General features: G+C 35.5%; 1 protein-coding gene across 5 annotated transcripts in view; it reads left to right on the top strand.

Annotated features, from left to right (window-relative positions):
• Positions 1-24,447, top strand: part of LOC139120025 (alpha-adducin-like) — a 32,842-nt gene extending 8,395 nt beyond the window's left edge. For 2 of the 5 annotated variants that reach the window (XM_070684038.1, XM_070684037.1), the window contains exons 5-8: positions 9,928-10,071; positions 13,029-13,127; positions 16,922-17,107; positions 18,082-18,302. In XM_070684038.1, the coding sequence (XP_070540139.1) occupies positions 9,928-10,071; positions 13,029-13,127; positions 16,922-17,107; positions 18,082-18,165 (513 nt within the window). In that variant the 3' untranslated portion in view covers positions 18,166-18,302. Of the gene's footprint in view, positions 1-9,927; positions 10,072-13,028; positions 13,128-16,921; positions 17,108-18,081; positions 18,526-21,569 lie in introns of those variants that run through there. The other 3 variants (XM_070684034.1, XM_070684036.1, XM_070684035.1) reach the window with 3 other exon arrangements.
• Positions 24,448-24,918: the final 471 nt, after the last annotated feature.

The raw sequence follows: 24,918 nt of genomic DNA on the forward strand, positions 1-24,918 counted from the left end.
GTTGGAAGTATATTATGCAGTACTTTAAACTGGAATGCTCTAAGCTTATTATCAATTGTCACTTTATAAGGTAACTGATACAACAAATCCCAATCTTCAATAAACTCATTAAACACTCTGGTAAAAAAGAACTCAGATTTTGGGGTAATAAAATTACAATCATTTATCCACTTGGACACATTTCTTGTATTACAACATTTTATCTCTGTACACACTGTGCCAATCTTAAATAAAATCTCTTGTTCAGGAACTCTAAAACTGTCAATCATCTGCTTATCTACTTTACGTTTCCAGTCTTTTGGTATGGCATTAATAATTCCAAACCATCGCAGCACAGATGAATTTGGAACTCCCATTTGTCTTACTTTTTCCCATGAAATAATTTTACCATTTTGATCAAACAATTGTCCCAGATACACAATATTTGCTCGTACAAATTCTTTAAAGAACATGGATTTCCCCTGAAATAATATGTTTTGATTATTCCAGATTATTTGGTAAAATACACTTTCTTCATCACATTTTGCATAATTATTAATCTCTGACCAAACCTGTAACATACATCTGAGAAAATTAGAAAAATTCACAGATAATTTCTTAACATTAAAATTACAATTTAACAACATTTCTATACCCCCAATTCTTTCCAATTCTTTCATAACAATTCTTTTCCACGGGTGTCTTATACCAGAATCACATAATCTTCTAATCCAATTAATACGCTGAGCTTTATAAATTGTTCTAATATCTGGCATAGAGATTCCCCCTTGTTCTACAGTACCAATCATTGTTTGTCGAGAGATCTTATCAGGACCCTTCCAAAGAAACTTGTAAATCAAAGAATTAACCCTTTTCAAATCAATACATGGAATTTCAATCATATTCATTACATACTGAATTCTAGAAATGCCCATACTTTTAATTATTTGAATTTTTCCCAGAATAGTCAGGTCTCTACTTTTCCAAAAATTTAAGCTACATCTAAGTTTTCTAAAGATTCTGCTAATTCATATGGAGAGCTCTTTCTCTATCGTATGAAATATAAATTCCAACAACTTTAATTGGATCATCTGTCCATTTTACCTCCAAAGGTTTATCTTTACAGTGTTTTTGTTTTCCAAGCCACATAGCTTCACTTTTATTTATATTTACTTTGAGACCTGAAACACTTGTAAATCTGTCCAATAATTTAAACATATTTCTTGCAGAATTTACATCTTGTATAAAACAAGTAAGATCATCTGCAAATGAAGCATTTTTAATTTCTTCCCCATGTACATCAATACCTTTTATATCTTTCTCAGACCTGAGAGAAATCAAAAAAATTTCCAAAGCCAGCACAAATAACATTGGTGATATACAATCTCCTTGTCTGACTCCCCTGAATAGTTTAAAATAACCTGTACTTGTGCCCTTATTCATGACACAGCTTTCACTATTTTTATAACATGTTTTAATCCAACTTATAAAACTATGTCCAAAATTAAAAGTTTTTAGAACTTTAAACAGGTATGACCATTCAAGTGAGTCAAATGCTTTTTCTAAATCAACTGTTATTAAATACCGGGAAAATTCATATCTTCTGTGTAATCCATCACCCTTCAATAAGTCTGATTACATCACCAATATATCTGTTTCTTACGAAAGCTGACTGAGTTTCATGTATTAACACAGGAAGAATATTGTCCAACCTTTTTGCCAAACACTTTGTTACTATCTTATAATCAACATTTAATAAAGTAACAGGTCTCCAGTTACGAATATACCTTTTATCTTTCCCTTTTTTTCAATAAGGGAAATAACACCTTGTCTTTGGGATGGTGAAAATTCACCATGTTCAAAAGAAGCAGTAAAGGAATCAACAAAAATGTTTTAACAAGTGCCCAAAATTGTAAATAAAATTCACAAGTTATACCATCATTCCCAGGAGTCTTATTTTTTTCATGGATTTCAAGGCTGTTAATGCTTCATCTTCAGTAATAGGACCATCACATGAATTTGACATTTCATCATCTAATTTTGGAATGTTACAATTATTTAGGAAAAAACTTTCACTTTCTAACATACTACTTATATTATGGTCAAGCTTAGATGAATACAAGTTCTGATAAAAATTCTTAATTTCCTGATTTATTTTATCTAATCCCCTAATTTCAATTCCATCCTCCCTAGTAAGTTTATTTATTTGGCTTCTACTACTATTATATTTTTCTAATTGCAGAAAATACTTGGTATTTTTTTCCCCGTTTTCCACCCAGTTACACCTTGACCTAATGATTAATCCCTCTATTTTTTTGTCAAACTCATTTTGAATATCATTTTGAACCCTTTCAATTTCAGAAATAATTTCTTCACTAGGGGCATCACTCAATTGTTTTTCCAAATGAACCAGTTTCTGTTCTAAATCATTCATAACATTCTTGCGCTCCTTTGCTTTCTTTTTACCATACTCTATTGACATCTGTTTGATTTTATATTTCAGCCAGTCCCACTTGACTCGGGGATCCTCTATACACATACTTTCTTGAACCCATGACTGAAAATTATCCTCAATCAACTCAATATAATCATTATCCTTCAAAAAGCTATTATTCAGCTTCCAATAAGATGGGCCTCTTATTGTTTCCTCCCAACCCATTTCAAGGGTGATAGCAGAATGATCTGATAGAAAGCAAGGCATTATACCTGTATTTTGGATGTCTAACTGTAAATTATCACTGATTATAAAGTAGTCTAGTCTACTCTGTATTAAATCTGGTCTATACCTTTTCCAAGTAAAAGCATTGTTATCTGGATTTCTCACTCTCCAAATATCTACTAACTCAAAGGACTCCATTATCTCTTTAAAGATCTTACATGAGTGCTTCCAGGGTCTAGGGTTACCCCCCATTCTATCTTTAATTGGATCAAGCACAATGTTATGGTCCCCACCCCAGATAATGTTAACATTTGGATCTTGAACAAAATCTTTCATATTTAAAAATAAGTCTTTCAAAAATAACATGTGAGTTTTTTCCTCATTTGGTGCATATGAATTAACTATAATAAATTTTTTGTCTGAAATGTCAATATCAGTTATAATAAATCGTCCCCCAGGATCACTTACCACTTTGTTTACATTAAAATCCATACCATTAAATACAGTAAGAACTCCTTTACTATTACTAGAACCATGAGCAAAAATTTTATGACCTTTCAATTGGGAAGACCAGTATTTGGAGGTTTCATTTGTGCTGTGTGTTTCTTGTAGCAAAATTATATTTGGATTTCTCTCAGATATCCACTTAAATAAACTCTTACGTTTTTTGTAATGTCCAAGACCTCTAGTGTTCACACTTATAATTTTTATATTACATACCATGATTTTTCACTTATTTTGTATACAATACACTCATACAACCTCTTATTTTTGTAACCCATTTTGAAAAATTTACAGAGAAAAAAAAAGACAAAAAGAACAAAACAAAACAATGCAAACAGAAAAGGCGAAAAAAACACAAAAACAAAACAAAAACAAAAACAAAACAAAACAGTTCCTACCACAGTAGGAAGGCATGTACACGAAAACAGCTGCAATACCTGCAGCAAAAGAAACAGAAAAGGGGAACAGGCAAAAAATCGGAACTCCCCCAGCTGCACTCTAACATTACAATCTTTTATACAATTTTTTTTAAATAAACTACTTCACACTTTGTTTTAATGTGTTCAGACCTTTTGTCCAATCACCTCCAACAACGAAAAAATTTACACCTGTGTTCACAGCCAGTCTACATCTTGAATTCCCCTTTTATCGACGAACTAAATTCCATGTCGTGCACACCAAACGAGCGCGGGCGGTCGACGAACGATGTTCCAAGCCGCGTTTGCCCGGGAGCAAATCCTGCTTGTCAGCCAGGAAACACTTTCACCCTTGCTGTGCCTCTCGCCGACAGAGACGGCGTATCGGTTTCATCATATCCTCAGTTAAATAAAAGTTTGCCCGTGCATATTCACACTTCAATTTAAATCATTCTATACGTCTGCACATCCCAAATATTGTACTTTACTTGTTTCGGTTAACAATTTCTCCTCCCCGATGCCGCTGTCCATCGATAAATAGGGACCCATTTCTGAAGCTCACCTTATGGCCTTTTTCAAATGCTTCCTTCATTAGCGGTTTTACTTTCATTTTCATTCTGAAATCTGCCTCACAGAGGTCATCTTTTACAAAGACACCCTTTTCCTTCAATTTTTCCTTCTTCATCCATACTTGGCGACGTGTAGTACGTCTCACAAATCTGGCAATAATGTGTCGTGGACCTCCACGTGGTTGACCTGTACGGTGTGCATATTCAACAGCGTCGGCGTCTATATTGAGTGTCTCTTGCAGTAAAAGTTGCAACTTTTCTATAGAGTTTTCACCTTCAGTTTCCTTGATTCCACCGAATCTCAAATTAAATCCATGCGTATATCTCTGCATTCTTAGATTTTCCTCCTTTAATTTCTCCGTCTCAGCTTTCGTATCTTTCAGCTCTGCCTCCATACGTTCTAACTGTATCTGAGTTTCTTGGTAGTCGAGGTTATTCACCGCGTCGGTAATTTCGTCTATCTTTTCTTGCAACTGCGTCTGTTTGTCTTCTACTTCATTCAGCCTTCTCAAAGCTGCTTCGATATCTTTGTGTTGTTTATCTGTCTTTCTGTCCAACTTTTGCAGAAGACTGAATACCATTTCAATCGTTACGTTTTCTTCCGTTTGACTTTCTTCTACACTTTCATCGCTCATTTCTTCTTGCGTATGTAGACTCAGCGGTGACGTGGCTCCACGTGCTCGAGATAACCTTGGCTCAACTAACTTGCCTGTTTTCTCTTTTTTTCCCTTTTTCTTGTCCACTCTCGGAGGCATTGCTGTTTCTGTAAGTACTATATATGTTCTTAGTCCTAAATTCAACCTCTGCTAAACTCTTTTCGGGTCTGATTCTGCAAATTTGCCATGCAGCCGGAGGAGCGTTCGAAAAAGACGTCTGGATCGATCACATGTCCAGCCTCGTTCCGCGTCGCGCGTCTCCCGTCTCCCGTACTGCATGTGTTACTTTGATTTTATTGATAATCTCAAAAATATGCTAATTATGCAAAAAATATGGCAAAAATCTTCTCCCCCATTACCGCTGGCTGGTCTGACAGCTTATAGATTTGGTATACAGGTCCCCAGAGATGATCCGACCCAAGTTTGTTCAAACTGTTATTAAGATGCAAGTTTGTATTTTTTAGGCAAATTTCATTTTCGGTCAAAAAGTCTTTTTATTGTGTATCCCTGTCTCACTAATTTTGATGCCAATGAACTGTGTCTCAGTTGAAAATCAGCGTAGGAATCACAAGCCCTACAATACCTGAGAAGTTGAGATACGTACACACCATAAGCAGCTGCAGACGGAATATTACTTGAAAAGCGGGGATAATTATGATTTCAAATTCGAAGTCATCCCCTTTGTCATACAGCTTAGTGTATAGCCCATTAGTACTCACTTGTAGGAACAGATCAAGGTATGAAGCAGAGTTCCTACTCTCTGTGGTTTCTTTGATTTCCAACTCATCAGGATAAATATGATGTCAGTAATTTGATATGTCTTGATTGTCTAGACTAATCAGATCATCAATATATCTGTGCGTGTTGTTAAAACCCCTTACAAGTTTTTTAGATCCTGCTTTGTAGAGAGATTGTAGGAACTCTGCTTTATATGAACACAGAAATAAATCAGCAAGAAGGGGTGCACAATTTGTACCCATTGGTATGCCAATAGATTGTTGAAATGTCATACCGCCAAACTTAACAAAAATGTTGTCGATTAAGAAATTAAGCATTTTAATAATTTCTTAATCTGTGTATTTATGCTGGGCATCCATGTTGTTACTGAAATAACCTGACCTATGTTTGTTGGTAATGTTTTGGTACCTTCTACTTCCATTTTTATGCAGGAAAGCTTGTTTAACAAGAGATGACAGCCTTGCTTTAAGTTTATCATGGGGAATTGTGGTGTATGATGTGGAAAAGTCAAATGTTCGGATTGAGCTGAACTTGTTTTTCTTGACTTTTAAATCAAGCAACAATTCCTTCGAATTTTTTAGTATCCACATTTGATTCAACCAACTTGTTTCATACATTTTGTCACAATATCGAAAAAGACCATTTTTGATGGTTGTTAAAATTGTAGTCAATAATTGTGACAGATGTTTGGTATTGCAATTGCTTGATCCTGCAATAAAACTTTGTTTGTAAGGGTTCTTGCGCAGTTAGGTATCCAATACAACATAAGCACTTTTTTGTCTTCTTCCTCGAAAGTGCTCATCAGAAAGCTTTATATAATATGTCCATAAGGAATCCGTCATTTAGATTTGTTGAAATCGTGATGAAATACACAAATTTGTAATTTTTAAGGCAATTTTTGTTGAATTGAGGCAAAAACGGAACACCGGATGGCTAGATGCACATAAGCGCTTAATACAAATACTGTCAAGATAATTCGTAGAGATACCAGACTGAGTGTAAATGGAAACCCCCGTGGGGCTGGATAATCTCATTTATCAGCTTGGTCACTGTTCTGAAGAGCCCAAGCCCTCTGGGGTTCAACTTTCTTCCTCTTCTTCTTCTTCCTCTTTTTCTTCTGCAACTTCTTCTTCGTCTGTATTGTTTTGCCAAGACAGATCTCCGAAATTATTACGCACAACTTTTACAAACTTGAAGGGCTATAAGCCCACTGAATACTAGTGCACATGACCCTTTCAATTAAGCGGATAATGTTACCTGGCTGCCATCTTAGATTGAAATATTAAAATCTCCCTAATTTGCATAAAACATGATATATCAAAAACCTGTAAACAGTAAATTTAGACGACATTACCATGATGCTTTGTACCAAATTTCAAGGTCACTGACTTTATCGTTTAGAAGTAGATTTTCAATTCAAGTGATTTTTCGTATCTAATTAATTTTGCAAAATCATCGTATCTCAGGCACTACAGGGACTACAGGCGTGGTTCTTGGTCCCATAAGTCAGTATGAAACAAATTTCTTTTTGACAATTTTTGATGACCTTGAGCGACCTTCACCTACTTCAATGTAAGTCGGCTCCCATTTAAACACTGTTACACCGAATGACTTGTAGTTTGGCATATAGTAAAACTCAAGAATCTTAATCCTTCATATGGTTACAATGCCAACTGGTAATATGACCTGGCGGCCATCTTGGATTGAATCATTAAAATCGATTTCATTTGCATAAAGCTTTGTCAATCGAAATTCTGTAAACACACTTTGTAGACCAGAGGGCCAGGTTCCTATATGTGAAAGTTCAACTGTCCCTGTCGATTTTGAGAAAATCTTTAAAACGATTATTTTTCAGAACTTTTTGTGACTTTTGACCTGCCCAATACCTATGCAGCTCAGCTATGACTATTAATTTTTTTTCTACCCGGATACGGCTTTTGCATTCCGGGGTCGTATGGTGGAAGGGCCCGAGCGTGCCCGTATCAGGGCCGTATAGGTTTTATCATATACCTTATGGAATGATAAATATGTAGTTTTATGTAGTTTACATTATATTCAACATTGTTTAGGCGATAAAAATGCGTGCGATATCAAAAACTCTTTGCCATTTGTGTCAATTTTCCATACATGCGATGGCCGCTTACCATCGCTGATTGATATACATAATGACATCATTTGCTTACCTGCAGAATTCTTCAGAGTTTTTAGCTACTATAGACTATAGTCTATAGAAGCTATTGGGATGGATATCCATCCGGCATTTGTCGTCAGTCTGTATGTATGTATGTATGTATGTATGTATGTATGTATGTATGTATGTATGTATGTATGTATGTATGTATGTATGTATGTATGTATGTAGGTAGGTAGGTAGGTAGGTAGGTAGGTAGGTAGGTAGGTAGGTAGGTAGGTAGGTAGGTAGGTAGGTAGGTAGGTAGGTAGGTAGGTAGGTAGGTAGGTAGGTAGGTATGTATGTATGTATGTATGTATGTATGTATGTATGTATGTATGTATGTATGTATGTATGTATGTATGTATGTATGTATGTATGTATGTCCGTTTGTGTGGCGTCCGTCCACTCAAATATCTTTAGAACCACAGTAAGCGTACTTACTGATTTGATATTTGTTGTGTAGATGAAAAATATGATTTTGAGAAACTATTTTTTTTTAATGTTTTGATACTGTTGAAAATATGCAAATTAGTGCCGTAAAATGTGACCCGTCTTCCTCACCTCCTGTCTACAATGTGACCCTCCCCCTTGTCGGACATTCTAAAACTTGACCTCCCCCCCAACCACTGCTGTATTCTCCCCACGAATAACTAAAACAGTATCAGCTAATTTACATAACACTTGGTTCAATTGTTATGTTAGGGACAAATTACAGAGGGGAGGGCTGGTGTTTTTGGAGGGACAGTCACAATTTATCACGCAAGAATTTTTGAAGAGATATAGTATTTCATACATTTTAGGGAGGGTCACCATATTTTGTGCAACTATAAGAAGGCAAGATGTAGCTGATTTAGTGCTTCATCCAAAAATATCAAATCATAATACATGGAGTCTATAATCAGGCAAATTATTGACAATTTACCCCCGCAAAACATGCTATATCTGTATTTTATATATGTTTGATAATGTATTTAAATGTATTTTGCTTGAATAGGGAAGTAAAATGTGCATTTGTGTACAAGAAATTGATTTCTGAATTTCATCTAAAAAGTTGGTTCACTATCCATGGTGTCTATGATGAAATTATGAATACTTTTTCAAATACAGAATTAGGTAAATCTTTGCATTTGTGTACTCTTGATTATTGATATCAATTTTCTTGATTAGACTAGAATGGTTACAAGTCTAAGGTTGTGAAAGTAATATGATTTTGAAATTTCACCTAAATGTCAATACACTAAGCATTGGGGTCTATGATGAAATATGAATAATTTTTTTTCAGTACAAAATTAGATAAATCTGTGCATCTATGTATGCTTGATTATATAGATTATTGTTCTTGATTAGACTACAGTGGTTACAAGTCTATGGTTGTGTACGAAATTTGATTTTGGAATTTCACAAAAATGTCAATTCACTATGCATGGCGGTCTATAAGTGTGTGCGTATTTTGTTGGTGATTTCCTATTCAGGAAATATCACATGGACAATAAAAGTTTTGGCCATAATATCAGCTTCTGTTAAAAGTGACCCTCCCCCAAGATAGGTTTATAAAAGTGCCCCCCCCTTGAACTGTTTTCTAAAAGTGACCCCTTCCCAATTCCCCGGCCCATCCCTGTAATTACTGAAGGCTCCCTAAAGCCACCACATATTGTACCTCATTATATATACAAATATCTAGTTCATGGCTAACCAATAGAGCAAGAGGTCTGAAGTTTGGTATACATGGACAAACTTTCAAACATTCAGCGGGCAGTTAATACGTCTTTGATTTCCTTTGCCTTACATACTTGAATTGCATCTGTTTATGATGAATATATCAAACAACCTACAAAAGTATCTCTTTGCTATGTACCTTCTCTTCCTTATCTCATATCTTCCAGATAAGCCTAGCTCTCTCATAGGTTGAAAGTATACAGTCACCTGTAATCTAAATATGCCCATATATGGTCAAAGAGGCGTTCCTTGGTATTCAAAATGCCTATGTGAGGGCGCTGTTTTAAAAAGCGGCCACCCGCTTAAAATCTGTGATTAGTTAGATTTTCTCTTTCCTTGGTAACTGTAGCAGAATTGAAACAGGTGACAGTATACCTTTAACATTAATAGGTTCCTGGTCGATCATGTCAGATATGATAAAGTAGTACATGTGGTTACTGCAGCATGTGCACTCTTTGTAACTTTCACTTTGTCTGTTGACCCAAGTTTGTTTCAACAATACATATTTTCTATACAGGTATCATGTATGAAATGTGGACTCCTCGAATGTTCTCAGGATGTACTGATTGCTGGGGAAGTAGCCTATCATCCATTCAATGGTATTGTAATGGATGAAGAAGAAAGAAAGTCGATCGCCGAGAGTATGGGACCCACTGCTAAGGTATAAGATTTTACATTGAGTCCTATGATCCTGGCTGTTTCATTGTTGTTAGCCCTATTACTACAGAAATTATCACAGATCACTTTGTAGACTGCTTTTACATTTTAAAATTTGATACAGCTGGAGGTTCCTTTAGGCATGCACGTAACAATCCTCGACGACTTCCAAATTGAACATAGAGCACCATTTGATTATGGCAATGTGTTTAAGCTGAAACGGCCTGTTACGTCAGTCTATACTGACACATATTAATTAATGAAATATTTATGAGAATTCAATATCCCATGTCTTCTACTTGAAATACTTGCCAAATTCTGAATGGTGACAAAAATTTCGCGGTTCAATAATCGTGGAAAATGAAATCACATTCCATCATAACATATTCTGCCAACTGAAAGCTGATTTGTGTTCTTCTTTTGCATGCTTTTGAGGCCATAGGTCAGAGAAACATCAAATAGCAGATGGATAGGTAGATAATATAGATACAACATGGACTAAAAAGATTTATTAAGTTAGATGAAATGACGATGAGATATCTATAGAATATTAACAACATGTAAATGAAAAATAAGATGTTGTACACTTTGCCATTGACAACAATGGCTTTGGGCCAAACCATGGTGGTGAAAGGGTTAAAAATGCTGTCACACGCATTTTGCACAACACATGTACACACATCCACTATACACTCTTAATATCACTGATATGAATAACCAAATGATTTTTACCTTCTCGTGTCTATTTATAGACAGAGAAGGTATTAGAGTTGAAAACCAATATGCTGCTGTCAAGAACTTCCGTCTGTCAAGACTTCCGTCTGTCAAGATCCGTGGACGTCATGCCATTGTGATGGGTCATATCATAAACTGGTGGGGGTGTTCATGGCTCAGGTTGAGGTGTGGGAGAACGATTTTGAGCCATGACAAAAATCAAAAGGGACTTAGCGGCATAGCCACAGTGTTAAGCCTTTATCCAAGGTTTCTTAGTTGACTACAATCTACTGTATTACAGACTACTGAGCTGACGTTAGGGGTACTCACTTTGTGTTTGCTCACTCTGTGAGCGCTAGTGTTTGGTACTGAGTTGCGTGGATATCCCCTCATGGCCTCACGTGATCTGGGCCTGTTGCATAATCTGCAGAGATGATCATATGCCTCCGAGTCTGAAAACTGTCATTATGTAAGCCTGTCGGCATTTTCCTTGCATTTTTTCTCATTTAATTTTGCAAAATATCGGCGAGTACCTCAATATTTCAAGATAACCCTTTCTTCCCAATCGTTTCCTGGAGTTTCAGAGTCATATGAACGAAAATGAGTGAAAGTTTTAGACAGGAAAATCGGACGTCGGCCATGTTCAATGTTCACAGTACAATCGGAAGTTTACGTGGAGGAATTAACCAACAAACACAGGAGTGTTCATGATGCCCGCCCTCTAGAGGCAGACCCTCCTATATGAAGTACCACATTTGATGCTTGTGGAAAGCTTGACCACACAATGGAGCATTTAAACTTTTAGAAAATGACAAACTGAATAAGAAGGTATTCAGAAAATGTCAAATACTGAGGAAAAATGCGCAAATATTCAAAATAAACAGGTTAACTGATTGGTCAGCTATAAAAAACAATGAAAATGTTTATGATCAAAAGTTTTTGAGATGCGCACATTTTAACAAATACAGAAATTATTAACATTATAAATATAAGACCAAACTATTTTTTCAGGGATGGGACAGGTTGGAAATGAGGGGTGAGAGACAAAGGCACTTTTATTGCTGCATGTGGATGCAGCCACACCATTTCATTTACAGCATACTTATTCACTGTGTTGTGTTCAAGTTCCATATTGTACTGACTGTCATACAACAAGGATAACATAAGCAAATCAAATCAAATTAGAAAAGGATCAATGCTGTTGTGTGGATTTTGCTGAACATGGCTGATATTTCGCCCTATATATTTGGTATCCAGCAAAGGCATATTTTGATGTAAAATCAAAATTAACACTACATTGCTGACAATATATTTTACCGTTTCTGCATGAATTTTTCTTTTTTAAATTATAGTATATTAGTACTTCAAACAGATTAACAGTTATCGTGATGTCAACCCATAATTTTACATCACAAAGACTCTAATTCTGCCAATTTTTTTTGTTTTTCAGTCATTTTATAAATTTTGCACTGCACAAGATGATTGAACAAATAGCAATGTTTGAATTTGTAAACTCAAAGAATAAAAATCCTTTGGTCACAAATTAAATTATTTTTTGAAAAGAAATTTACTCTTAAACACTTTAAGTATATATTCTTTAGACGGTCATGTATTTCAAGGAAAATATGCCTATTAAAAACAGTAATTTCTTCACTTTCAATTTTTTTTCATTTCTATGACAATTATCAGCCATGAGGTTATACAAACACAAGACCAGATAAGCGTTTTTCATCATTTCCACAGGACTCTTTGGAAAATCCATTAAAAACAGTTAAAAGTGACTGGAAATGATCACTTGGTATACATTTAATTTACAGATGCCAGGTTGTGTATTTCACATGCACTCAGGTCAGTAAGGAAGTGCGTCATTACTATTTTGGACTGTTAATTCTTATTTCTGAATTGTTTAACTTTTTTCCACATTGAACTATCTTTAGGCAGTTTATACTGTAGCTTAGATTTTTTTTGATTGATGTATTTAATCATCTTTTGGGTTCTTTGGGTCCATATCCCACCTCATGCCCCTACATCATCAACTATTTACCAACAACTCCATGCCAACAACCAATTACCTGACCTGGCCACACATTAGAGAAGGTACAGCGTCATTGACGGTATTTTTATATGAATGCTTACTGGTCTATACAGCATTCCTTGACATTTGTTATGAAATATCTTTGAGATCCTTTGGTTATTGGAACTGGTGGATTAACACTTTACAATCTCACATCTTTAATGATTTCCCAGACCTTGATTTTGCAAAACCATGGCTTGTTGGTTGGCGGAGTGAATATTGAGGATGCATATTGCAGACTGACTAATGTTATGTCTGCTTGTGAAGTTCAGGTAAGAAATATATTGGCATAAAGAAATATTCTCGTGTATGCACACTCACCTGACAACTGTTGAAAATATGCGTTTCCAACTCAAAATCATATTTATTGTGTAGTGTACAGTTTAATACAGTATCTTCATTTATTTTTTTGGATGTGAAGTATTGGATAAACTTAATAAGAGTTTGGTAAGATGTTATATATATATATATATATATATATATATATATATATATATATATATATATATATATATATATATATATATATATATATATATATATATATATATGTCTTATAAGTGAGGATGGCATTAGGCGTATCAAAGTTTAAACTTGATCGCATTTATGAATGAAAGTATAACCCTGTAAATTATTTTCATATCTCCCAGGTGATATAGACTTTTTACTCATTAAATGATAGTAGTTCGCAGAAATTAAATCACAGATTGCGACTATTGTTGCAATCTGCAAAAATAAATTCAATGCATCCATATCATACAATAAGTGAGAAAACTATTAATGTGATAAATATAGAATCCCATTGAATTTCTCTCTGTTTGACGTCTTGATTAGACTAAAGAAAATAGAATCCATCTGGGTTTCAAAATTAGGTAAATGTCACCAAACGATCTCAACATCCTAAGCTAATTGTGCTCGACAAATGATTCAAATAATAATTGCTCACAGCGCTCTCGGACAGGCACTATAAATAACCATTAGCGTCAATTTTCAATTGCCACTTTCTATCTGCGCCACACATGAACGGTAAGGATTGTCATACCCTATATCTTTTGCAACTTTCTTATTTACTCAGCCTATACGTTCAGCATTTAATGAAGATCAACACTCGCCTGTTTCTTTTTGTGTATTCTCCTTCTGTAGACATCTTCAACCTGATGAAGTCCTTCTTTTAGGACGAAACGTAGTGTGAAATATATACGTCACACACACACACACACACACACACACACACACACACACACACACACACATATATATATATATATATATATATATATATATATATATATATATATAATCATAGTACACAGATGTCCTAGTTTGAAATTACGAGTCTTCGATGCTAAAAGGAGAACATTATAAAGAATCATACTGTTACATAAGTTTCAGACATCTGATCATTGTAGGATGCATGAAACTAACAGCGGGCGTACTGGTAATCTGCACCCCAAATTAATTAAACACCCAGCAACTTAGCTGAGTACTTTGCTATATGGCCTCTTGTAAACAAGTCTGTTTTATTGTCGGAAGACTGATAGGGAAGCCACCAAACCCAGCAGGCAGCTCCTCCACTGAGTAAACTGATATGCACAAACCCTTTTCGACTAGCACACAGTACATTTGAGAGTTTTGAAAGGGGTGGGACTACATAATTTGTACTTCAAATACCAAATAAAGCAAGAACACAAAATGACTACAACAGATCATGTTTTACACTGTTCAATATTTTATCCCCTTTCAGGACTTTCTAGTATAGGCATATCAGTTTACGCATTGGATGAGCTGCCTGATTTGTTTGATGGATTTCATATCAGTCCTACGACAATAAGACCAAATTGTTTCAGGTCTGGTCATATACCAAACTGCTCAGCTAACAGGTACAATTTTTTATAACTGTCTGCTTGTAGCATCGAAGACTGTAACTTCAAACGAGAACATCTGTGTAGTATGATTGTGTATACATGCGCGCACACACACACACACAACACACACACACACATATATATATTATATATATATATATATGTATATATATTATATATATATATATATATATATATATATATATGTATGTATGTATATACCAACACAAGTGTATGTGTGTGTGTGTGTGTGTGTGTGTGTGTGTGTGTGTGTGTGTGTCAAGGGACGTTTCTTCAGGGAATCTCTGCTTGTTAGGGAGCTTTCAGTTATTATGGCCAGGGGTGGGCCGGCAAATTCTTCCTGCGCATCAGTCAAAATAAGTGAACCCCCCCCCTACTCATTGTACCAAAAATTGATGACCCCCTTTCAAGATGACAAAAAATATTCATGACCCCCCCCCCCCACATTGCTTGAGTAAATTAGCTGCACACACAAACACCTCAGGGGTATGAGCGATAGAATCCCCCAAAAAGAGCTTAGATTTTTTCAAATGACCTTCCTTACAAACTCAAAAGGTGTTAATGCTCAGATTTCCCATTCTGACTTGCTATAAATATGAAATTACCCCTCAAAGGGGTTGGGCAGAAATTACTGGTGGATCGCAATATTTTTGCGCAAGCGAGTGTACATATTTTGATATTTGGATTTAATTGAAAATCAGCTGTTGATAATGTTGATTCACTATACATGGTATACATTTATTTTCTCATACAAATATGAGGAATCTATGTAATACTTTCTCAATGCAAAACTATATCTATGCATTTATGGATATTTGATAATTTACATAAATGTACTTGAAATATGGCTGTTACAATTGGCATGTGGACAAAAAGTGTGACCTTAGAATTTCACCAAAAATGTTCATCCACTATACATGGGAGTCAATGATAAAATTGTGAATAATATTTTTTCAAATGAAAAACTTGGTATACTTGTGCATATACAGACTTTCACAATTAACATAATTGTACTTGATTAGAATATGATGGTAGAGGTGCATATTATGTGTACAAGAAATCTGATTATGGAATTTCACTGAAAATGTTCATCCACTATACATGGGAGTCTATGAGGAAAGTATGAATAATTTTTTTCCAATACAAAATAGGTAAACACATGTATTTATGTACTCTCGATTATTGATATCAATGTACTTGATTAGATTAGGGTGAAAACAAATGGATGTGTTCGCCAGAAATGGCATTTTGGAATTATTCCAAAATGTAGATTCACTGTACATGGGAGTCTATGAGGAAAATATGAATAATTTTTTTCCAATACAAAACTATCAAAATCTGTGTAATCATAGACATTTGATAATTCATTTTAAAGTACTTAGTTTGCCTAGGATGGTTAAAGGTTGATATGTGTGCAAGAAATTAGATTTTGGAATTTCACCGAAATGCTGATTCACTATACACTTGAGTCTATGAGAAAACTAAGAATATTTTTTTTACAATGCTAAACTAAATTAATTTGTGCTTTTATAGGTGTTTGATAATTGATACAAATGTACTGATTCAAATAGGGTATTTAAAAGTTCAGATGTGCACATCAATTATGATATTGGAATTTCACCTAAAAGTATTATTTAACTTTCATGGTACTAGTAGTCTCAGTACAGGTAACTGTTAAATAATATCCCTGACAAAACTTGCTATATCTCTAATATGTAAGTAATAGGAATTGTTCATTGCCCTCAGTGCAGTGAGCTTGATTTACGATAAGATAAGCCTCAGAGTTGTCAAGTCAAGATGTTCATGTGACAGATAATCATACTTTTGTTCAGATATACAGGTGAATAACTTCAGAGAATGAAATCATGCAACGAATCATTTTTATCTCCCAGAATATTTCTGAACACTGAAACTGCTTTTGACGGGACGGATACTTATGAAAATTAAGTGACCCCCCTCTGAGCTGTTTGAAAAATACATGGCCTTTGCAGTTTTCAAATTTGAGGTGACCCCCCCCCCCTGGATTTTGCCGGCCCATCCCCGGTCATAATAACTGAACGCTCCCTTAGACAAACAAGGCTCATGCACTTGTAAAAAGCAATTATTTTTGTATTTACCTCATTTCTCTATCTTTCTGCTGTCTTTATCTCTCTTAATCTCTTATCTATACCATACCATAGGTTCGCTTAATGGCTTCTGGCAATTTAGATAATGTCATTATGCCTAAAGAGGACACGTTTGAAAAGGTACAAGATGTTATTTCTCGTGATAACACTGGCGATGGAGGACAAATGACCAAAAGTGACAAACCAATGTCAGTGAAAGAGATACAATTTGAAGGTGAAATGAGAATGTTAGATATTATGGTAAGAATCATGCTTTCAGTAAAAATTTGTATGGAGCGGATTATGTCAATAAAAGAGTTCTTACTGCGAGATACACTGCTCACAGAAATGCAGGGTAATTACAACGTATATACAGCGATATCCACAACTTGGATTGTTTTGTGTTGCATAACGATGATAATAAAGCTTCGACCATTGCTATTTTAGAAATATGTATCAGATTATAAGCCTTACAAAATAAATGAGTAAAATAAATAAATAAATAAAAACGAATAAAAATACAAATTATAATTGGGTATTTATCGATCATGGAGAGAAATTCAGCTGCATTATATCCCTAATCCACTTTGGCATCTAAGTAGTTAAGTACATAATGTAAATCCTAGCCTAGACCCTATACTTCGCTTTCGGCCTTCGTCCACACTCTGTCTAGCCGCGTGAGCTGTGACCAAGCTACATGTTTATAATCTGCTCATTTTAAATTTGAGTGGTCGCCAACAGAGACCGTGACGTCACTGTTGTCCCTTTCAAAATTAATCACTAATAAATCCTCTCAGGAGACTTGTTCGGAGCGTAGCTTTAATATAATTACCGCGAGAAAAACTCGCCAGGGAACGTTTGACATAATTTAGCAGAATGAATATTAAAAAGCAACACCCATTAGATCATAGGCCAATCATGAGAAGACCATTTTAAGTGATTGACTTTGAAAGGGACGCCAGTGACGTCTTGGCCTCTGTTGGCCACCATTTACATCTAAATTTGCAGTTTTTGCTCACTACGTGTACTATAGCTTTATCATCGACTGCGTGGCTAGACGGAGTAAGGAAGAAGGCCAAAAATCTCCGAAGGCCAAAATACTCCGTCTAAAGAGTAGGCTATGCAATTCTAGACATGAGTAACCTTTGAGCTTAAGTATCAATTTAAGATGTTCAATTCAGAGCATGAAGATTCACTGGACCTATAGTAAACCTTAGCCCTCACTGTTCTTGCAGGGTTTGAAGACTGGATACAAATACAAGAAGATGCCAACGGCATTTCTTGAGATGATCCCAGAGAAAGATGTCAGAAAAGAGTAGGAGATTATGACATGCCTCGAGGTGAATGCAAATTAGTGCATTGATTTGAATAAGAACATCCGGGATGTTAGCGGGCCGGTGAACAATGTACTGACCGGTTTCCATGGTTACCCGGGCCAGTGAAGCCTTTCGATGTTTTCGACGTTAAAGTAGACGCTTAACACTAGATGTAAAATATCCATGCGCGCACTGCTATTTTGACTTTCGTTAAAATCTGTTTGATGCTGGTCGACAATGGTAAAATGACGGGGGCCACGTGTTGTTCACTCTGACACCGTGTTTGCAGTCTGACTGATTTCTAATGAAATGACGCAGTAATTAACATATCATACAAAACATTTCAGTGACTTTGGTAGTTGGCGTAATAGACAAATAAATAAATAAATAAATAAATAAATAAATAAATAAATAAATAGATTTTAATTCTCTTCTGTCTACAGTACTAATACTGTCTAAAAATAGAGAAAAAATTATGTCACAGTGTTTGCAACATCAGATAATATCTAATACCCTTATAAGTAGTGAATGGAATAAAATAAATCTTTATTATACTGATTTTATTAACCATTACGGGAATATTTAGCAGCTACTACGTAACCTTCTCATTACATCTCATTTTTTGGCCCACGCGGTGGGCGTAGCCCACCTAAGTGGGCCTCTGTCATAGGGTGGCGTTTGTTAGTCTGTATGTGTGTCTGTAATATGTATGTATGTCTGTGTGTGTGTGTTAGGGTCATATCTCTCAAACTCATTCATCAAATGTCATGAAATTAGGTACACAGAATATTTAGGATGGAAACTAGATCTGATAAAGTTTCGGTGGTTGTTGGTTCCATAGTTCAGCAGAAATTAATTTTTGAAGTAATATTTTGACTTATTTTTGCTCATTTATATAGCAAGGGAGGATGCACTAAATTATGAGGAGTGGGGAACACAGGACTCGGATAAATAGTATTCACTGTGACTACGATCTTTAGCTAGTGTGTTGATTCGAATGAGCTATTGTGGTACTGATGTTTTTAATTCTCTGTGTATGTCTATATTAGTGTTTGTCTGTTTGTTTGTCTTTTTAAGAATTTTGACAATTTACTCTTTGTTTGTATATGTAATGAACTTTCCTTATTACAGATATACATCTCGATGGACTGACCAAAGTTGACAAAACTGAAAATACTCTTATATAACATAAGTGAAAGTCATTTAGCATTTTTGCAAACCTAATAAGTAACTAAGGTTTTTAAGAGACTTTTCTAATTTGGAATATATATCTGTATAGATGACCAAAGTCGACAAAATGCCATGTATATTGACGATTCTATGATACGACACTAATATGTTCAATTAACAGTTTTAAATCTGCGTTTTAGTAGTTTGCATATTAAATGCTTTTACCAAATAGGGACAAGAAGGAATGAAGGAAGAATATGACAAAAGTTTAAGAATTTCGCTAATTTGATGATGTGATTACGTACCGTGATGAAAGACATTTAGCATTGTGATATCACCTATATTTGCCGATTTGCACATATAACTACCTTAACTGGACGGACTGTTATGGTAGAAGTGAAAGAAATTAGTTAATAAAGGGAAAGCAACTCCACACATCGTTCATATATTGGTGATTTGCGTTTAATGTATAGTAGTGTGTATTTTTTGTTTCACTGTCTCGTGTATAGAACCGATTAGGCACGTCAATTTCACATCTAATTTTAATTTCACATATTTTCCGATCTTTCACATTTAGATATAAAATTGAAGCTATACACAATGGATATTGCTAGTGATGTTAAACTTAAGCATTTCAATCAAGTTAAAATCTAATGGCATAACCTTGGAGAAAAGTGTCAAATTACAGACAACAGCAACATATACAATAACACAGGAGCACTTTCATTTCAAATCTAGTGTAGGTACAATACCATAAACACAATGCTGTGAATATGTCAGGCAAAATTACCCACGGTCAAAACCTTCACAAAATTTTGGAATTTTTCTAATGTACGTGTCTTATATTGCTCACAATAGCGTTTTCATATCTATTTGTGACAGCAAACCTAATTGAAGAGTAATTGCCTAAAAGCCTAAGAGGCCGTGGATAATTAAAGCTTGTGCATGGTAAACATAACTAATTGTCTTGCCCTCAACTCCTCCTAAACGAAAGTTTGGAAGGGTGAAAATCTAACCAAATCTCATTCTCATTCTGCATCAGCATACCTACAATCAGTAATTACGTCGCTATGAAATCAAGCATAACACTCCAATCACCCTGGTATACTCCGTTTAAAATCAATCTCTATTCAGCGAAAACTTGACAATGACGCAACCAATAGAATGAAATAAATTGAAACAGTATTCCAAAATGATTGGTACATCATTTTAAACCTTTGACCTCAAATGTACATATTTATCCATAACTCAGTAACCACAAGTGCTACACCCTTCATATTTGGTATGATGGGCTACCTTATGACGCCACATAATATACCTCATTAATTATGTGCATATATAATTTGAGCGAGCCAATAGAGCTAGAGCTCTGATTTTTGGTATATAGGGATAACTTAGCAATACAACTTTTTTGACAAAATGTCACGTGACCTCAATGACCTTTGACCTCAAATATACATATTTGTCCATAACTCAGTAACCACAAGTGGTACACCCTTCATATTTGGTATGACGCCGCGTACCTCATTAATTATGCACATATCTAATTCTGAGCAAGCCAATAGAGCTGGATGTCTGATTTTTGTTATGGGATAAATATAGGATATAAATTTTTTGACAAAATGTCATGTGACCTCGATGAACTTTTACCTAAAATATACGTTTATGTCAATAAATAAGTAACCACAAGTGCTATGTCCTTTATATTTAGTAGGATGGGAGACCTTATGACAACACACGCTTTACCTCATTAATTATGCACATATCTAATTCTGGGCAAGCGAAAAGAGCTAGAGGTCTGATTTTTGGCATATAGGGATTTATTAGCAATACATTTTTTTTCAAAATGTCACGTGATCTCGATGACCTTTGACCTTGAATATACATATATATGCATAACTAAGTAACCACAAGTTCTATACCCTTCAATTTTGATAGGATATTAGACCTTAAGATGTCACATCCTGTACCTCATTTATTATGTGCATATGTATTTCTTGGCTGGCCAATACAGCTACAGGTCTGATCTTTTTCCCCGATTTAGAACCATAACTTAGACATGCCTCATGTGTTTTAAATTGGGAACAACGACATAGACCTCAACATTACACTCCAGTGATACTTCTTAATGACCACATTTCCCTGCCCCATCAAGACTAATACTCCTATTACAAGTGGGGACTATGTCATTGTCAATGACTTATTTTATATATATATATCCCTTTTTCTCTCCACAGATTTCTGAACGGCTGATCATTATTAATAACCAATTATATCTTGTGGATTTCACCTCCAGGGAGCATAAAAACTACAGTGAAAGATACTTTTTCAGACAAAACAACTGGAAAATTTGACACACAGTCATAGAATTGACAAACCTTTGCTGTCAATCATACCAAATTCACTTACTTTGATCTGATCATGTCATTACCCCTACACAATTCACGATGCATAACAGTCAAACAAAAGATTTAAATCTGGCATCATTCATATCACAATTACACAAAATTTCAAAGTTACACTTCACAAGTTTAGATTTCTCTAACTTTATTGTAGTTGTTGTGTAACTTCCCAAGTTTGTTCTTTCTATAGCATTGTATGGTGTTATTTGAATAATGCATATTATTTGTCCATTCTAAGAATAATTTGTCTTGCTTTGTTTACTCAAATAAAAGACTGATTGATATTTATGTGGCATGTAATGTTAATAGAAATATTTTGGTCTTTCATCCCATGCCTGGTTTTATATCATAGGTACACAAATCCTTTTCGTTTGGTAAATTTGTATTGTGACAAATTCTATTGTTCAATTAACCTTGCATTTTCAACTATTACCGCGTGGGCAACTTAAGTTTTACTTTGATTTCAGATCCTAATCAACTCTCCAGCCTCCACTCCAGAGGTAACTTTGACGCAGCCACAGGGAGTCTCCAGTTATTATGAGGGGGTGTGAGCCGGAAGATGGGGGGGGGGAGGTCATATTTTACAAACTTGCCCTGGGGAGGCTCGCATTTTACAATCTTAGTCTGAAAGATGATCACATTTACATTATCAAGTTTTATGATGAATGCAAGGTCTGAATGAGTCGTCTAAAGAAACTTCACAACAATTGCCATGCATAGTGAATCAACATTTTTGCTGAAATTACAAAAATAACATTTCTTGTACAAATATGCACTTGTAGCTACCCTATTTTAATCACGTAGAATTGTATCAATCATTCAACGTCAATACATGAATAGATATTGCCAGTTTTATAACGGAAAGAAATAATTATTTTCAGTTTTCTCATCGACTCCCATCTTTGTGGATCAGCCGTGTATGATTTTAAGTGAAATCCCTAAATCAAATTTCTTGTACACATATGCACTTGTACCCACCCTATTCTGATCAAGTTCATTTATGTCAATTATCCAATGTCTTTAAGTGCATATATATTGTTAAGTTTATATTGAAAACATTGTTCATAACTTTCTCACAGACTTCCATATATAGGGGATCAACATTTTCGGTGAAAATCCAAAATTAAATTTCTTGTGTACATACGCACTTTTAATCACCTTATTTGGCCAAGTACATTTATGCCAATCATCCAATGCTATAAATGCACAGATATTGCTAGATTAATATCGAAAAAAAAATCATTGTTTTTCATAGACTCCTATGTATAGTGGATCCACTTTTTTGTGAAAATTCCAAAATCAAATTTCTTAAAGGCATGCGTTGACGCCAGATTGTCTCATCAGAAAATTTACCCACAAGATTATAATTTCAATGAAAATCAAAAGGCTACCACACTCTAATCCTCTAATCCTCTTACAGCCAGAACAAAGGCGATCCCAAGGATCACCAGAAATGCATTTAAACACATATGCACTTGTCACCATCCTATTCTAATCAAGTACAATAAATGAAATGATATTGCTAGTTTTATATTGAAAAAAAATTGTTTTCTCAGAGACTACCATGTATACTGAATCAACATTTTTCGATGAAATTTAAAAAATCAAATTTCTTCTACTCACATGCACTTTTTACCTAAGACTTATATTCATCAATATGAGGAAGACTACACAGGGAACCCTGCACACTCTTGTAACACTTGACTGCAATTTTGCATGAATGTGCACACAGCTCTAACAGCCCTGTGCAACTACACGTTGTACTAGGTATATCAAAATTTATCTGCTACAGCAGTGGTGAAAGTGTAACTGTCTGAACTGTGGCATATTTGCATTTCATATCAATATACTTTGCGTCCCTGCAGCTATGTATCATGGGTGTGAATGACATTACCAAAGAATTGGTTTTTAAGTAAAACGGGTGACAGCTATTTCCCTGAGCCCTGTACCAGCCCTTTTTGCAGCAGTGTAATGACCGCTGTTTTCAATATGTCTGTAATTGTCAATTGTTCAGCTATGTGGGAGAGGTATTTGCATGGCTCTGTATCAGTCAGCCACTCATCCTGGGGCCGTACAGGGACACCTATCCCCCAGATCACAACTGCCCCGAGCCGTGCTGCCTGCCCTTCGGGGCATGGGTTCCCATATCTCATCCTCAGCCAAGAGAGTCAACCTGGCCGTTGAGCGTCACCAGTCCATTTCACCAGCCGAGCGAGATCAACTTTGGCTGTTGAGCATCACGAATTCCATCTTCTCAAGCCAAGCTAAACAACTTTGGCCGTGAGCGTCACCATCATCCATACCTTCTTTAAAAAACACCGTTCTCCTACAAAGTTTCATGGGGGTCTCTCCGTCTAGTCTGTCCGACTGCCCTCCGCTTGGGTCGTCCATTACATGTACCCCCACTCAAGAAGGTGGTCACCACCGGCCTGGTAAAACCACTTTCACTTTCGGCTTCCCAAAGGCCTGCAAACCCAATTTTGCAACCCAAACGTTTGCCCTGGAAGCAGACTGGCGGAGACCCCTCGCCCAATCTTTGAATTGTTTTGTTAACTTAGTTTTGATGTAGTACTTTAACCTAGTTTCTTAACTTTCTTAGTTTATCGACATTACACTTATCTGTAGTCAGGTTTTCACTGCTAGTTCAATTCCTTGTATTTTGTTTATTTACTTTGCTCTTTTTCTGTTTCATATTTAAAAATATTTTAACTCCATATCCTGCGTAGCGCCATGTACTTACAAAATAAAGAATTGTGTGATAACACAAATCTAGTTTGTAGGTCCACAGAGCGAGGCCGCCGTGCAGTACACAGCTATCCTGTAGCCACTTTTGCAATACTGACGCAATCATCTTTGTATGCGTTATCTAGCTACCCATTTTTCTATTGCACATGGCGCTTGACCTCACCAGCCTTGTTTCAGGCCTCTTGTCCAGGTTCATTCATTCTAGGCCATTCAGATTGTCTGTCATTGGTGTGCAAAGTCATGTACCAGGGATATGTTGCCATAGGTAATATGTAAGTAGCAACCACTGTGCGTGTGACCCCTTTTCACTTTGGGGTCAAAGGTCAAGGGGTCCCCTATTACATTGGTTAATGACAAAAACACACATTAAGGCTGTTTTTTCAGAAGTCTTCAACGCATCGAAAACGTCAATTATTGGAACTATTGTAAACATATCCCG

Source organism: Ptychodera flava, chromosome 20 (assembly GCF_041260155.1).
Source record: "Ptychodera flava strain L36383 chromosome 20, AS_Pfla_20210202, whole genome shotgun sequence".
Taxonomy (NCBI): Eukaryota; Metazoa; Hemichordata; class Enteropneusta; family Ptychoderidae; genus Ptychodera; species Ptychodera flava.